Source organism: Rhinolophus sinicus, linkage group LG03, assembly GCF_036562045.2.
Source record: "Rhinolophus sinicus isolate RSC01 linkage group LG03, ASM3656204v1, whole genome shotgun sequence".
NCBI classification, from domain to species: domain Eukaryota; kingdom Metazoa; phylum Chordata; class Mammalia; order Chiroptera; family Rhinolophidae; genus Rhinolophus; species Rhinolophus sinicus.
The window spans coordinates 191,953,633-191,971,745 of record NC_133753.1 but is presented as its reverse complement, the minus strand read 5'-3'; the positions used below and the strand labels follow the sequence as shown (position 1 = coordinate 191,971,745).

Genomic DNA, 18,113 nt, shown 5'->3' with positions numbered 1-18,113 from the left:
TGACGCGGGGTTTAGCATTACTTACATTTTATTGTACACGTATGGTTATAAACTACAATTTATTTCTACGCAATGTAGCTGCCTGCCTAAGAACTTCTTTTCTAAGTCTCATTAACCACTTTGTCCAGTGAATTCTGTCAGACTGAGTTTGCGCTATATACACACTTCTTTTTATTACCCTTTACCTATATAAGGTCTTGGTATGTTTAATGAATGAGCAAATCAATTATGTAACCTGCTACCTGGCAGTCAGCTCAGAATATATGTCTGCTATGACAAAAGATGACTCCCGTCCTTCAGAATTGACCTCCAAGGAGACAAGAATAGAGTAGCATAAAGTGCGATGCCAAAAAGTTTTTACTTGACATTCCCGAAAATAATAAATAGGATTTTTCACTCATGAAAGTTAGTTCTCAGTACCTAAAGAGGACCAGGCAGACAATATTCTTTAAGTGAACAGATTTATAAATACATTACACATGTAATATTAAGACTTGTAGAAGGTATTAACTTGGAAAGTCCTTAATCTCAGCTAATGTTTTGTGTTTTTTTTAATTGTTTGACTTGGCTTTAACTCCAAAGATGATGTATATAGCCAAGAAAAAGAGAAGAAGGAAGCTTAAGAATAATTTAGGACAATTCCCCAGAGAAGGAGGAGATTGGTTCTTTGCATCAGGCCCTATCAATGAAGTCCATGGTCTTTGCTGCTTGTTGATTTTTGCCTTCAAAAGGGCAGACAGCACACAGGGACCTGACATCTAACCCTCTGAGTCAAGTTGCTGTCTCAGCTTCCCCCTCTCATTACTCATCTGCCACAAAGAATCTCACCTTTGCTGAACAAAAATGAACTAAGAGTTTAATTATTAGGAAAAAAAAACCCAAAACTCTTCACATATGTTTTTATTAAATTCTCATCAAAGGTCTGGAGAGGCCATTTTACTTCCAGGAATTTATTTTTGCTTTAAGCAGCTTCTCCACTCAACTGCAACATCACTATTTCAGCGGAAGGAATATTTCCTGTTATCCAACTAATATTTATTCCAGTCTCCCAATTATTTTTCCCATTTTTGATGCTCTTCCCAAGTCTCTATGTCCTCTGTCCACACCCACCTCCATCTAGTTGAAAATACATGGTGACCAATGCTAAGAATTTAACTGATTTCTTTCTACACTTTTGTAGAAGCTCATAAACATGTACAAACAAAAAACATATTTACTGTTTTATTTTTTAAAAACAGGATAACACAATATTATGCTATTTCATTCCTAAAATCCTCACGAATTTTTTTCAGTTTAGGAATATGTCTCCAACTCATTTTTATTAATAACCACATAGAAAGGATATATATTTTATATGAAGGATTTTACATAAAAGATGTATCATTTTTCTCTTCATCAATCGATGTTTTATTTTTTTCTATTCCCAATGATTTTGCAAGAAACACTCATATACAGAAAAATTTTATGTTCTAGGTCACTGATTTCTATAGATCATATGTCTAAGCATGACTAATCAAAGGCTGTTGAACATTTCAGATGCCAATTCATAGCAACATACCATTTCTCAAAAAGATGACAGCAATGTATATTCTAATTTAAAATGAAAAATAATACGAATTTTCTCAAATCTTCCTGAACCCTTATCTAGTTTACGATATGTACTATTTTTTATTAGTTTCAGACATACAACAGCCATTACATTTCCACTGTCTCTATTCCTTATGCTGTACTCCGCTTCTTGTGGATAAACACACACACACACACACACACACACACACACAATTATAGGTGACATTCATTACTGTTTAGCTTCAGGTGTACAGTGCAGTGATCAGGCATCTACACCATCCCTGAAGTGGTCTCCCTAATAAAACAAGTGTCCGTCGGATACCCTACAAAATCTTTACAACATTGATTACATTCCCCAAACTGCCTTTCGTATCCCCACGGTAATCTTGTGGTTACTGATTGTGCTTTCTAATCCCCTCACCTTCCCTCTTATCCCTACCCTCCTTCCATCTAGCAACGCTCAGTTTTTCTTCTATATCTCTGATACTGTTTCTGATTAGATCGTTCGTTTATTCTTTTCTTTACATTGCACATATAAGTGAGATCATATGGTATTTGTCTTTCTCTGTCTGACTTATTTCACTCAAAATAATGTTCCCCAGGTCCATCCATATCGTTGCAAATGGTAAGATTTCATCCTTCTTTATGGCTACATAATATTCCATTGTATAAATGTACCACAGTTTCTTAATGCAGTCGTCTACTGATGGGCATTTTGGTTATTTCCATGTCTTGGCTATTGTGTATAGGGGTGCATAAATTTTTTCGAATTAGTGTTTTGGATTTCTCTGGATAGATACCTAACGCTGGGTCATAAGGTAGTTCCATTTTCAGTTTTTTGAGATACCTCCATACTGATTTCCATAGTGGCTGCACCAATCTGAAATCCCACCAACAGTGCACAAGGGTTCCCTTTTCTCCACATCCTCACCAGCACTTGTTGTTTGTTGATTTACTGATGATAGCCATTTTTACTGGGGTGAGGTGGTATCTCATTATGATTTTTATTTACATTTCTCTAATGATTAGTGAGGTTGAGCATTTTTTCATATGCCTATTTGCCATCTGTATGTCCTCTTTAGAAAAATGTCTCTTCATGTCCTCTGCCCATTTTTTAATTGGGTTGTTTGGTTTTTTTTGGAGATGAGTTGAGTGAGTTTTTTCCTATAAATTTTGGATATTAACCCCGTATTAGATATACCATTGACAAATATCTTCTCCTATTCAGTAGGATCCCTTTTTGTTTTATTGATGGTTTCCTTTGATTTGAAAAAACTTTTTAGATTGATGTAATCCCATATGTTATTTTTTCCTCTTACTTCCCTTGCCTGAGGGGATGTATCAGTAAAAATATTACTCTGGGTAATGTCTGTGAACTTTCTTCTTATATTTTCTTCTAGAAATTTTATGGTTTCCGATCTTACATTTAAGTCTTTAATCATATTGCCTCTCATATTTTTTGCCTAGTTTTCTGTTTTCTTATTTCGCTTTTTCTCAGCAACATTGGGATGTCTTAGTATATTAGTGATATAAACACTTTATCATATTTGTGGCATATATTTTCTCTTGGCCTATTCTTCTACTTTTTTATGTTGAATTTTTCCTTGTTATCATTGTTGGTATTCACACTGCCAGCTTGCATCAAGCATTCATGTACAATTTCTGAGTTTCCTGTTATGCTTAAAAGTCTACCCTACCTGTAATTTATGTGAATATTTGTCCAATGTATCCTCTCATATGTTAACACTAATTTTTACAGTTATATTGCCTTTGAGATTTATTTCCGTATATATTTTGAGTTAAGGGCTTTAATTTTCTTCCAGATGGTTAGCTAGTTATGTTAACACCCTTTAAATCACTACTGTATACCAAACTGAAATAATTTAAATACATGTAATGCATGTTCTGAGCCCTCAGTGATATCCTACAAAGAGATCATTCTTTCTATATTGGGGCAAGTGGACACTACTGTGATAACTATGTTTGGTAAAGCAAAATCTCTCCATCAAAATTTTCCTTGCAAGTCTTACATGTCTATGCTTCCACGTGATCTTTAAAATAGTTTGATGCAGTTTGCCAAAGAAACAATCAGCCACAGCTTCCTAATTCCAACAGTAATACTGTTACGATATCAAGCTTTTCTACACAGGAACGTGGCATGTATCACAATCCTGTGTAGAAAAGCTTGATATCTGAACTACTTTATGTCATTTGACAAAATGTTCTAGTTTTCATCGGACTGGTCTTCTAGTTTTCTTGTTAAATTTATGCCTTGTGTTCTATATTTTGTCACTACTCTAAATACAATGGCCTAGCAAGGTTTCCAAATCATACCAGAAGAAGAAACCATGACATAACCAACTAATCAAAGCAGTCTAGAGTATGGGGAATGGCATGAACCTTTCTCTCCTTTTCCATCAATCCTTAAAAATAATCAGAAAAGTCTTTCGGGTTAGCATTTGGAAGCAAACTAATCAAGCCACACAGACTATGTATTCCTGAAGCCAATCTCCTGCTTCCTGACCATGTTCACAAACTAGATTATCCAGTCAAGCTCGTCAGCATTCCTTAGCAGCACACCTCCTGATCTGATGACACACTTGACTACTAGTACCATTGAGCCCTTCTGTTAATGGGTCTTCCCTCAGCACCTCTACTGATAGCCTAACCATCTAGATGGTTTCCTACTTTTACCCAAATCAGTCCCCACTTATTAAATAAAATCAGTGTCCTCTAGGAAAACCAGAGTCTTTCTTTTTATCTGAGTAGAGTAACTATCCTTCATTGTCCCCTTTTGACTATTGCTCTGTTGAGATGTTCCTGGAATTAAGTCCACTCTCACTTTCTTTTGTTGCTAATTCAATATCCTCATATCATAGAACCCAAACACCGGGTGCTTTTTCAGTTTTTTAAACAACTACTGATTTATATTCTAGGGCATACTAAATGAAGAAGTGAGTAAAAAAAATATTGATTTTTTCCAGCTTGCTATAATTATTTACTACCTTTTGTTTACAAGAAAAATTACTTTTCAGCTACAATTTGTTTACATCTAAGACTTCAGATTTTATTTACTTTCCATTTTCATGGCCAAGTAATGATGGAGAAAGAATCATTCAAAATGTGGATTAAATGTAAATGGAAAATTCTGTAATGCATTTTTCCAGATGTATCTTAGAAACACCAGGAAGGCCAATTTGCCATGACCCAACATGATATTCATCTGCTGTCACACATACTCATTTTTTAACCTACTGGATATATTTTGACAGTTTATTAGACTTTTTAGTTTCTAAAAACCAATTGTTTCACTTCATGCATTTAATAGTATCAAAAGTCAGGTCCATCACTAAATCTGCTCAAACTTCACCTATAGGTATTTTAACTATAAAGGTTTTTCGTGTTTTGCTTTTGTCCTATGGAATATTCTTTCAAGAAAAATCTGCCTAAATTATGAAGAAAAATAGGTAGTCAAAAGCAATTGTAATTGTATCTTAATAATAATTTGATAATGAAGACCAACATTCTATTAGTAAATCATGATTTTTTTCCCAACATAATGTCATCATCATTGTTCATCGCTAAAGAGCAATTTTTTCAACGCCCACGTAAGTATGTCACAAAAGTGGAAAGTTTCTACCTGTTCTTTGACGGAGGCAAGGATGGCAGAGGTGGTTTCTGTCTCCGAGCCATCGCCATTGGAGGTGGTTAGGCCAGGACTCGGGGTGCTGGTCTTCTCTGAGGCTGATGAAGGCTGGTCTGGGACAGGCATAGCTCCTGCAATGCAAGAGGATGTGTCAGTGCAATCGGATGCTGTCATTGCAAACAGACAACAGCTACCAGGCGATACTAAGCAGTACACTGTCAAACCGGAAGTTAGGAAGTGCAGAGAAAGCACGTGCCATAATGGCAGAAAGGGAAAGCATACAGAAGAAGGCTTTCTCCTACAGCCACCTCAAACAAATCCCAGAATACACTACCAACTTTGTGTTTTGTCACTGACGGAAATGGAGGAAGAAATGACGAGAAGGAAAAGGGAAGTGAGAGAATGAGCAAAGAACAAAAGTATTGAGTTGAAAAAGAAGCCAGTCGAACCACCATTTCATACCTCTTTTGGTAAATTTATTACTTGTGTTTTGGTATATTTTCATCTCAAAGGAAAACCTATTAGATTCCCCTTTCTACGGAAATCACACAAAATTAATGGTCAATAATTTATATATAATTAACAAATTAACATAAGAAGCTCAGTTGGTTTTTTAAAATATAGTAAATGACCAGCCCTCTCCACAAATTTTTTCCGAGCTGTCACTCTGTGCCCCACAGCAGACAAAAGCGCCTTAAAGCTGGCAAGGCACATTTGCCACAGTTTATTTTGTCTGAGTTCAGTTATGAAAGAAAGAAGAAACTCATAACTTCATCCTGATTCATAAACGGACACACGCACAGGTGAAAAACAGGATTCCCAAAAGTTACTTTGTTCCATTGTATTTGTCTTTCTCTAACAAATAAGACCAAAGTATTTGTTACATATATTATCTAGCCATGCACATCAGCAGAGGGAATAATAATTAACTGAGGGCAATTTCTACCAAGGCACTGCAAAATCACGATTCATATAAAAGGCTGGGAGTAAAGGCTAGTTTCTTGCCTAAAGCTATCGTATTGCATATGCCTCTAGGAACCAGTGATGTGTGACTGTTGAAAGGTATTTCCTATTATTACATTGTATCTGTGTATCCTGGGTTTTACACTAAGTGACAAGATTTTCATAGGAGCCATAGCACTATGTTATTAGCTAAATTTAGTTAATAATTTAAGGATATGTGAACCCAAAAGCACTCCATTACAGAATTTTCCTTAAAATATATAAGAAAAAGGGGTAATGTAATTTGCTCATTGGCTATTCCCACTTAGTTTTGATTTGATTTGATATTTTAGATAAATCCTTTATAATATTATCAATGAGGATTAGACTAGTATTGGAAAAATAAATCTTTTACAAACAGAATACCTGGGAGGGTTTGGGGAAATAATATCATTAAGCAGAATTTGAGCAACGAGTGAGGACCAAACTAAATATAATTTGGCAAAATACCAACATGGCAAATAGTTGAAAGTATTTTAGGTGATGGATACGAACTGGATGAAAGAAACAGATTTAAGTAATTATGGTGGTGGGTTCAGGAAGACAATAATAAAGTATATTTGTGTGTTCAACTTGCTTTCATACGTGGTTTTCTTACCTGATCAAATGCCATAGTTATAAGGATGTAGATAAAAACAGTGCCCAGGTAAAATCACCTGAAAGCCATGCCCTTCTAGTTAGGAGAGGTTTGGGAGATGGGGAAGGGGGCAGGAGCAGAAAGTAAGAAGAAAGAAAACTGGCAGCTCTTGCAAAGTCACCACCTGGGGTCAGTGGGAGATCCACCCTGGACCTTGCATCTGCACGTGTATCTATGTCAGTGGCTTCCAAAGGGGACTCTCTATAAGGACAGCCTGAAGCTGAGAAAGGAGGAGTCTTACATGTTTTAAATTATGATTTTAACGTTTGTGTTTCCTAAATTTACTTGGCCTGTGTGAATTCAGGCCCTGGGCCAGTATTATCAACATATTTTTTTTAAAAAGAAATTAGTCAAAGTAACAGACGTGGGCCTAGAACTCACACTTTCTTCCTTTTGATTCCTATTTTTGTGTTCTCTGATGTGTCAGCCTATTTCCCATAACCTGTGCTGATGCCTAAAAGCTCGTCTACACACCGATTTATACAACATGTTAACTCTTAAAAGTACGACAGTAACTTGTCATAGTAAAATGTGGGATTTGCTAGGCAATGAATCGAGGTATGTTCTTAGGCACTTGACAAGTCTGACCCACAGAATATAAGGAATAGTTTAGTCTGTTTATCAGCCCCTCCCCCTCCACTCTTTCTCCTTATAGCAACAACAGAAAGAGAAGAGAAATTCCCAAGGCTTAGCCTCCTATACACAGCTACTGCGACCCAAGGCGACCTCTATGCCTGAATAAAAATGGCTTGGAAATTTTCCATGGTTCCTAATTTCTAACATCCACATTTAACTGAAGCATTGCTCCTCACTGTATGGATGGTGAAGACTGTCCACTTCCACGGCCAGTCTCCTTATCTCAGAGCACAGGGAAGAGAAGGGCTGTGCCAGAACCAAGCCATGGGTCGCCTGACGGAAGTATATGGAGCCTTAAGTCTTCTGACTTTAACAGCCTATGGTTAAGTACTTTAGTTCCTTAGATCTAATCCTAAAAATTAGTAGTTAATCTGCTAAATCTGAAAAATGTGAAGAATGTATGGAGACAAAAAGAAAAAAACAAAGAAAGAGCCAAATTCAGCAATTCTGCCATCCCAGATAAGTGTATTTGCTTTGACTGGTATTTAGTACAGGCCTTTCTGATCTATCTATCTATCTATATGCATATATAAATAATATCTATCTATATGCATATATATAATAATTAACTGAGGGCAATGTCTATCTATATGCATATATATAATAATTATATGTATCTATATATATCAGGAAAAATATATATCAGAAATATATATATATATCAGAAATATATATATAATATATATATAAAACAAAAACGTATATTTTTTTCCTGAACTCATTCTGCAGAATGAGTTTCATAGGGAGTATTAATAATGTAATGGCTTTGATTTTTTAAAATGTTTTACTCAGCTTCGTATCATGAACCATTTCTTATGTCAACAAAAATTATTCAACAGTCGAATAATGTAACAAATGCGTTGTATTCAACCATTGTAGGCATCACAGTTTACCGATCTTTTTTGGCAATTCTTGTCCCATTTTTTACATTTATAACATGCTTAACAGATAAATTCCTAGAAGTGGTCTGGGCAGAATGAGGAACTTGTGTGTATTTCAGGCTTTTGGGAGGCAAAACAAACAATCCTGCACCTGGCTGGTCCTACACAGCTGCCCACCAGCAGTGTCCTGGGAAGCTCCAGTCCTCACACTTGTAACGACACCCGCCTTTGTTACCCTCTCCTGCTTTCACCAACTGGATACAGAAAACTTCATCCCTTTGATTACGTTTTTATTTGACGACGAGTGCATCGGACATTTTCCCACAGATGTATTCACCTTGCGAACAGCACCGCTTCAGATCCTGATATACTCACTGTGTAAGAAGTCTTTCCGTCTAGAGACAAATGGTAATCTCCAAATACCCAAACTGCATTTTAGACAGACCCATCTTCAACATGAGAGAAAGAGAAAAATGATGGAAGCCTAGTATCAAATTTTGTGGGGATTAATTCTCTAGCAGAATGTGGTACAAAACAGTTCTGTCTAGAAAATACAGAACAGCCCATCTAGCAGTTCCTGGGCCCGAATCACGTGTTTTGGGCAGAACTGCTGCCTCCCCTCCCCACCCCAAATAAGTATGTTGGAGCCCTAAACCCCTGTCATGCGGGATGGCCTACGGGCGGAGTCTCTGCTCACGCTCCCCACACAAGAACGCAGGATGTGGTGAGGCCAAAAAGGAACATCCACGGAGCCATAGACAGGGGAGTCACACCACTATAGTCTCATTGAAGGCTGGATTCACATGACGTGCAACCTGCTATCTGCTTTTCTGCCAACCGACCGACTCTACTTGCTAGCTGCAATCCGCTGTGCTAACTGCAATCCACTCTTACTAGCTCAGCCACCATCTTCTTGCTAGCCCCCATTTTCTGCTAGTGTAGCCACAGCAGTTATATTAGTGGCCAATGGCTCACTGGTTACAGCTGACGGCCAACTAGCCACAGCTGATGACCATCCAATCACAGTTGATGGCCATTTACTACCTGAGCCAGCACCTTTCCACGTGAGGCTGAGAGCCTGGAAACTGCACTCCTGGCTCTGTCCCTAAACTCCACCCCTACAGGGTCTTGCCTCACAATCTACACGACAAGCGTCTTCCATGAGGGGCCCTGTGCAAGGCGCCTGGAGGTGAATGCAATATCCTGGACACAGCTAGGCTCTCTGGACACAGACAGGGTTTCCCAGGGCACCACCAGTCCTTCTGGGCATGGCCAGACTTACTGGGCTTCTTAGGGTACCACTAGTTTCTCCGGGCACAGCCAGGGCTCTCAGGGCACTGTCACTCTCTCTCTAACTGGGCCTCTCAGGGTACCGTGCTGGAACAACAGCAGCTCACAGTCAAGGTGCTTACATATTCTTGATGGCGGCCGGTCAAAACGCAAAAGCAAATATCTCCCAGTTCCACTACATGGTGGTATGTTTCCAAGCAAACAGTCAAGCGGTCCATTAAATTAGGAATAGAAGGCAATTCCCCATAGTCCATAGTCATTCGCCAGGGCTGTCCTGGGGGTGAGGGATGGCCTTGACCTCACCCTCAGCTCCCACAGAGGACTCAGCAAGCGTTTCCTCCTGGGACTACAAATCCTGCATCCGAGCTGCCTCAGCAAGAACTTCCCAGCCCACAGGGCTGCAATGACCTTCGCTTTCTCTGGTCTATGCTGGTTGGAGAACCATCCACGTCCTCCCACCCCTCCACGGAGGTCCAGCTCTCCGGCAGCTGCTCCTCCTGGTCTTCCTGGGACTGAGTGTTCGTAAGCACAAACTGCTCCACCGCCCTTCAGAGAGCTTTGGCCGGCACCGTACCCTACTTACGAAACTGAACTTTTATACGTACAAACTGCTCCATTACCTTCCAGAGAGTTTTAGCCGACACCACACCCTGATCGCTGCACCATGTGTCATGCGGGAGACCCTGCTCGCTCCTCCATTTGTTGTGCGGGGAGTCACACGGCATCTCTGCTCGCGCTCCCCACACAAGAACGCAGGATGTGGTGAGGCCAAAAAGGAACACCCACGGAGCCATAGGCAGGGGAGTCATACCACTATATTCTCACTGAAGGCTGGATTCACACGACGTGCGACCTGCTGCCCGCTTTTCCGCCAACCGACCGACTCTACTTGCTAACTGCAATCCGCTCTTACTAGCTCAGCCACCATCTTCTTGCTAGCCCCCATTTGCTGCTAGCGTAGCCACAGCAGTTATATTAGTGGCCAGTGGCTCACTGGTTACAGCTGACGGCCAACTAGCCACAGCTGATGGCCATCCAATCACAGCTGATGGCCATTTGCTACCTGAGCCAGCACCTTTCCACATGAGGCCAAGAGCCTGGAAACTGCACTCCTGGCTCTGTCCCCACACCCCCATACGACTATATTTGTAGATGGCACCTTTAGGTAGGTAATGAAGTTAAATGAGGTCACAAGGGTAGGGTCCTAATCGCACAGAACTGTTGTCCATATAACAAGAGGGGGAGAGCAGAGCTTTTCCTCTCTACCCTGAGCACACAGAGAAAAGGTAGCTGCCAGAGAGAAGGCTGTCACCAGAAATGTGCCTGGCTGGTACACTCATTGACCTTAGACTTCTGACCCCCAGAATGGTGAGCAAACACATTTCTGTTGTTTAAGCTGCCCAGTCTGTGACATCTTATTACAGAAGCCCGAGCCGACTACCTCAAGTAGGGTTAGATTGTTCTCAGATTTTTCCTCTAATTCCCCCAGGTGGTGGAATGAGAGGTGTGGGAGGTGAGGACAGGAGCAGGGCTGTATTATTCAATACAGCTCGCTGTTGACACCTTCATCCGAAATGAACTGCAGGTGTTAGGAAAAAGCATGTGCTGCTCAAAACAGCACACCTGGATAAACCAGAGCTTACAAAGGAAGTGCCCTGCTGGGGTGAAATACACCTGGAGGACCGAACACTATGTCCAGACCATCCATAGTATTAATTCTACCATTCCCATAGATGATATAATACGAGACTCAGAAAAACTGGCTGGGATGACAATAACAGCAAAGGCAGATGGCACCCATATACCAAGCCACCTTTTCCGTGTGAACCTTTAAATCCATAGGTAGTGAGATTTCAGGAGGGTCCAAATGGGTAGTCTGCACTCGTATTTCCCAAACATGAGTCACTATGAATTTCCATAACACTTGGTAGTACATTAAAAACTTATTTTGGAATGCCAAACTCTCTTGCTCTCAATTCAAGGACCACACTCAGTGTTCTATTTTCGGACCTCCATCACACAGAAAGAAAACAACATTCTTATGTTATATTTTATCACTCAAACTTGTTTCTTCTTTAGCCACTTCTGTCCAGTGACTGATGACTTTGGCATCAAGACAGAGCCAACTTCAACAAAATAACTGGTGAACTCTGGTGTCATACAATCATCCCACTCAGTGACCCACTCAACATTCGGTGCCACTGTCACTTGATCTCCTCCTCTTCGATTGAAGAATAAACTGCTTTGGCCATGATATGGTCTTTGATCCTTTGAGCAGCCCACCCCTAATCTGAAACCAGTGGCCTCTTATTCTTTCAACTCTCCTCTCATTCTGTCACTGTCAGGGGCCTCAAGCTCTGTTGTCATAGAGACCTGTTTCTTTTCCCTCCAGGATTAGCAGGTCCTACCCTGCTTCAAATTCCAGAATCTCTAAATCCATCATGCGGTGGGACTCAACAGATAGTTTCTTAACTAGACTTGCACTGTCCAATATGGTAGCCCCTAGCAACATGAGGCTATGTAAATTTTAATAAGATTAAAAAGTCAGTTCATGAGTAGCACTATGCATATTTCAAGGGCCCAAAACCCATATGTGGTCAGTGGCTACTGTACTGAACAGTGAGAATGTAGCTTTCCATCACTTCAGAAAGTTCTATTGATGGCCTTGATCTATAACCAATAGTCAAATCTTTGATGTAATCTTTCATCTTCCACTTTAATCCTGGGCAGGAGAGATTGTGAGAACAGGTCAGACGATGAATATAATTTGAAGGGAGACTGTGAAGATTGCATCTGGTATCCGAGACAAGAGAAAGGAATCTAGATGATTTCAGGGTTTAGTCTGAGTGTCCAGCCATCAGCCAAGATATCAACACTGTAGGTGGAACAGATTTGGGGCAGGGGAAAGTGACCTGGCTTGTAAACCTACAACCCAACATGTATCTACCTCTGTGACTTATCTATGCGGCGAACTTCTGCCAATAGCAGCTGTAGCCAGAAACTACACTGATGTGAAGGGGGATGCAAAGATTCAGGATTTCTAAATGCTGCTTGTCAGATGTATTTTCCCCCTTTTCATTTTCTTCCGTCAGGTCCCTTTGTATCTTTTACTTTACAGTTGCTAGATACTTCTAGAACTCTTCTCTTCTTCACTTATCTTTAGCTGATAGTTTCAGTCCGAGATCTCTGATGGTAATTTCCTGGGTATCCTGTCCCTCACACCAAACCGACAAGCAAATCCTGTGTGTGGTCGTGCCTAGCTTTATTTCCTTCTCTCATGTGTCCCATCCTCTTCAAGACAGCCCCTTCTCTGTTCTCCATCCTACGTTCTAAAACACAAACATATTAGCACAATAGACTCCCTTTTAGATCATTAGATCTCACTTTCATAATTTGTCATCACCTTACACCTAAGAGAATAATGACATCGGCCATTAAAATACACCAAGTGTTATCATTTATATATCTATGTATATCTGAAATTTCATATTACATTTAATTTTAAAATTGAACATAATTTAACATGTTGGATTTTTATAACCTTGTATTCCACAGGCAACATTTAAAAGGCCACAATTACATAAAATTGAAAAATTACCATAAACATTATATTAATATTAGGGTGCAGAGACTGTGTAGTTTAGTATAAATTGGTAAGATAAACAACAATACTGAACACCTCATCTGTATAATCACTGTAGGCACCTAAACTGCAATTCTGTATTGTAACTAGTGTGTCACTAACCAAGAGAAATACCATAGCATCATTCTCTCTCAGATGCCCTCTGCCCACATAAAAATACATCCACCCATGTTTCTACTTTTCAAATAAAATTAACAATTACAGCTTGTCCTAATAACATAAACAATAATTAATAGCTGTCAAAACTAAATACAATTAGGGCAGAAACTCAACCTGTCCTGGTCTATGTTCCATTTCCCACACCTGGCTGACTGTCTAATACATAGCAGCCAATTAATAAGTATTTGTTGCGGTAATGTAGGGACTGTTAGTGTAAAATCAATAATGGCTGCTTAGTAGAGCATCTAACGTAAGTAAAGTGGGCTTTACATTTGGAACATTTCTCTAAATGGTGTTTTAAATGACACTTTTTTATTTCAACTCAAGATGCTGCTTTTTTGAAATCCTACAACTAGTGTAAGGCTTTTGCCTCAGTCCATTGGTTGTTTGTTGGCTTCTAAGGTAGAACCATCAATCAATTAGGCTCCCGGGCTTCTGGGACATGATACTTGCAACTTGCAAACAGAATCTGGCAATATTTCTGGGGAGCGCCATATGAGGATGGGACGAGGAGGCACTGAGCTCTACTCGGAACATGCAACTACAAAGGCGCTAGCAGGCAAAGCCCAGAGGTGGAGAAACGTCCACTTCTCCCTGATAAGGGGAGGGTGAGGTATGATAAATTATTCATGGAGTCAGACACACAAGGTCACGTGTTGCTGTGGTGGAAGATACGACGGCAGGGTGGCGAGCTTTGGGGTCTTGAGTGCTGAGTTCACATGTCAAACACAGAGGGTGGCTGTTCCACTGTGTGTCCAGAGAAGTGGGAACGGTGGGAAGGTGAACCTAACATGGAGGGACAGGAAATCCATTCTATGTCCTTGTCTGAGCTATTAATCGTTGAAGAGGGAGGAACCGACCTAAATACCACCACAGACTTAAGGCCTTCCTGAATTGTTATTCCTACTCACGTAAACTCCACGCTCACGTCCTGCTGTTCCTCCCCTCGCACCTTACACACGAGATACGCCAAGCTTCAGGTACTTCCAAATACATCTTACTGAATCAAACTTTCACACACAGATAGCCCATCCTGTATGCTTTTATGACTGGCAAGGCTCATTTGGCTGTCACACTCTGTTCCTCTTTCAAAGTCCCACACGTGCATTTTCTGAACAATTCTACAGTATAAATCACATCCTCTCTCACTGTTACCTTTGTAACTTGAAACTTCCTCAAGCATTGCAAGCTGTAACGATCTTACCTCTTCTGGAGTTTTTAAAATCTTTTAATGTTTCTAAAATTAAGATGCTTCTTAAGGTGACTGTTCATGCCCTTTTTCTTTAAGCCATTTGGGATGGATTTTCTGTCACTTGCAACTAAAAGTGTTATTTAATCAATGGTATACCACCCAACACCTTAGATTTATGGAAATGCCATATATTTTACACTATATGTCTCCTAATTAGTTCATGAGTTCTTTGAACACAGAAATCGTCTTATCCATATCTATAACCTCCGTGCCTAGAGTAATGCCTGGTAAAGACTTGGAATCATTAAATGCTTATAAGTTATCGTGAAAGAATATTTATAATTCATCATCAACTCTATTAAAAATTATCAAGGAATTTTATACTTACAACATGAATGTCCCATAAATCTTCCCAAGTTTATAAAATAGAAATATTCAAGTTAATGAGTTTGGGCAATACATAATGTTAAAGTAGCCAAACCATACATATTTCTACTAATCACACCTGTGTCTACATTTACAGTGGGAATATATCAATGAAATTAATGAATATGATAATTATAATAATACACAATTTCAGGGCTCATCTTTACTAAACAAAAGGCAGTGACACACTTCTGGAATCAATAACCATCCGAGGTCCCCCAGATCCCACAAAAGTTTCAATAGCTGATTGCATACGTTTAGTAAGCTATAGGGACATTTCTTCTTATGCCAGAGAAATAACATGTCTCAGATGCTGCAATTAGAAATCCACCACAATAATAGGAAGTTGAACAGAAGTTGACATGGGCTTAATACCAGAAATGTTTACTTTTTCTGAATAGGAGAGGAAGATGTGATACATTCTATAATAAAGAGGCTGAGTTACAGTAGATTGACTGTGCTTTTGGCTGGAACTTCAAAAAAGCATTCTTAGCACAGCCTCCAATAGAGTCCATGTCACACACAGAGACTGCCCAGGACAGAATGTCACTGCCAAATATCCCAAGCGCGGGAGTCTCCCTTCCCACAACTTCTAAAGACTTGCCATCCATCTCCCACATCGTGTCTGTAAAATGCTGAACAACAGCTTCTAAGATTATAAATGAAAAGTGACCTGTCTTCCCAAATAGACTCCCTAATAATATTTTAAACAAATATTCAGTTTTCCTCTATGCAATCAAAACAAGACAAAAAAACAAAACAAAAAAAACAAAACAAAACAAAAACACCTACACACTGGCCTGGACCATGTTCTCACTGCATAGTACTTGAAAGTGCCCACTCAAATTATGGCAATTTGTCCTTCACATTGATTCTAAGTATGTGTCGGCCACTTTACAATCTCTCAAGATACTACAGGTCAACCACACTTCCCCCCCATCCCCAGAATTACTATCAATGGGCCGTCAAGGACAAAATCACATACAGTAAATAAATATATCTATTCCTTAGCCAATGTTTAACCTATCACAGCAGGGAAATTGTCAGTGTTCCCAATTTAATCGTAGAACAGAGTTTCAACACTCCTAAACAATTTTAGTTGCTATAACTGACTTGAAAATTTTTAGAATAAACATCTCTACTAGCCTAAAAACAAAAATACAACACAAATTGAATAGAGCCATAAGAATTTTTGATAGTTGCCAAGACATATTAATATTTTTTACCCACAGACAAGAAATTTAGAAATTTTAACTGATACAATTAGTGTATTACAACTCACAATTTCTTTGCTTACAGAGTTAAATCTAAATTATACATGTATGAGAGGTTTTACTGTGCTTGCAAAGGTTATATAGCAAAGTGCTTCCCAGCTTTTTGTATGTATAGTTATTAAATGTTACACTTTGTGGGTTTAAATATTCTGGTATGTGACCAATAAATAATTTTAAATGGATGAATGATTGGATATTATGAAAAGAAAGTATCAATCCCTAACTCTTGTTTTGCCAATTTCTTTTCTGTTTTCTAGTCTGTGTTTCTGTGAGTTTGCCTTTTTTAGATTCCACATATAAGTAAGATCATACAGAATTTGTCTTTCTCTATCTGACTTACTTCACTTAGCATAATGCCTGAAAAGTCCACTCATGTTGTCACAAATAGCAGGATTCTCTTCTTTCTCGTAGTAGAAACAATATTACAGGTGTGTGTGTGTGTGTGTGTGTGTGTGTGTGTGTGTGTGTGTGTGTGTGTCAGGGTGCCAAAAAAATGTATACAAGTGGACACTTTGGCACTTTGGTCAACGTTGCTCAAGCAGTAGTTCGCCGTAATTAGAAGTGTCTGGATCCTGATGGTAACCACTTTGAGCACCTCTTGTAATTGCAGAAGTCAAATGTGACTTGTATTCATCTTTTGTTATCAGTACATATTATTATTAGGTTGATGCAAAAGCAATTGTTGTTTAAAAGGTTAAAAATAATTGCAAAAACCACAATTACTTTTGCACCAACATAATACAATTTTAATACAGTTTTTTCCCTTCTTAAAGTGTGCATACATTTTTTTGCACCCTCTATATAATATATAGCGTATCTTCTTTGCCCATTAATCCATCGATGGACACTTAGGTTGTTTCCATATCTTGTGTACAGTGGATAATGTTGCAATAAACATGTGAGTACAGATTACCTCTTAAGAATTTGTTTTCATTTCTTTTGTATACATACCCAGAAGTGAGACTGCTGGATCACACAGCAGTTCTATTTTTAATTTTCTGAGCAACCTCCATATGGTTTTCCACAGTGGCTGCACCAAATAACATTCCCAAAAACAGTGTACAAGGGTTCCCTTTTCTCCACATATCCTCGCCAAAACTTATCTCTTGCTTTTTTGATGATAGTCATTCTGACAGGTGTGAAGTGATATGTCACTATGGTTTTGATTTGCATTTCTTTGATGAGTATGTTGCACACCTTTTCAAGTACCTGTTGGCTACTTATATATCTCCTTTAGACAAATTTCTGTCAGTGCCTCTACCCATAAAATGACATTTTAAAATATATAATACATCAGACAAAAAGCTGATTCCAACCATAGAGAAAAACGAGTCATCTTTCCCTCTATAACTTTTCAAGTGAGCATTATTATGTTTCTCTTACAGCACATTATCCATTTTACTGTGATTACAGATAAAAATCTTCTGACCCTCACATCAAATGTTGTAAAGCAATTATTAATAACTTCATTTCACAAATGGAGAATGATGAAACTCAGAAAATAATACAGAACAACTGTAGTCTCAGAAGTCAGAAGTTAACAGAGGTCAAGGATTTTAACCCAAATATCTGACATATTTTCATATATCATTTCGCTTAGATTTCGTTTGAATGTAAATAGTTCATTGTTTTCGCTGTTGCTGTTGTTTTTACATTACAACTCTGATTACAAAACAATACTCATCACTTTCAGGGGAGATTTTTTTTTTTTTTGTAATTTTAGATAAATCTAGTTCTTCAAGATAGAATGACATCTTT

The 18,113-nt window shown here is 38.9% G+C and overlaps 1 protein-coding gene across 2 annotated transcripts in view; it reads right to left on the bottom strand.

The window, feature by feature from the left end:
• CTNND2 (catenin delta 2) overlaps window positions 1-18,113 on the bottom strand; it is an 826,448-nt gene that overhangs the window by 687,879 nt on the left and 120,456 nt on the right. For both annotated transcript variants that reach the window (XM_074329072.1, XM_074329071.1), the window contains exon 2: window positions 5,210-5,346. In XM_074329072.1, the coding sequence (XP_074185173.1) occupies window positions 5,210-5,346 (137 nt within the window). The remainder of the gene's footprint in view (window positions 1-5,209; window positions 5,347-18,113) is intronic.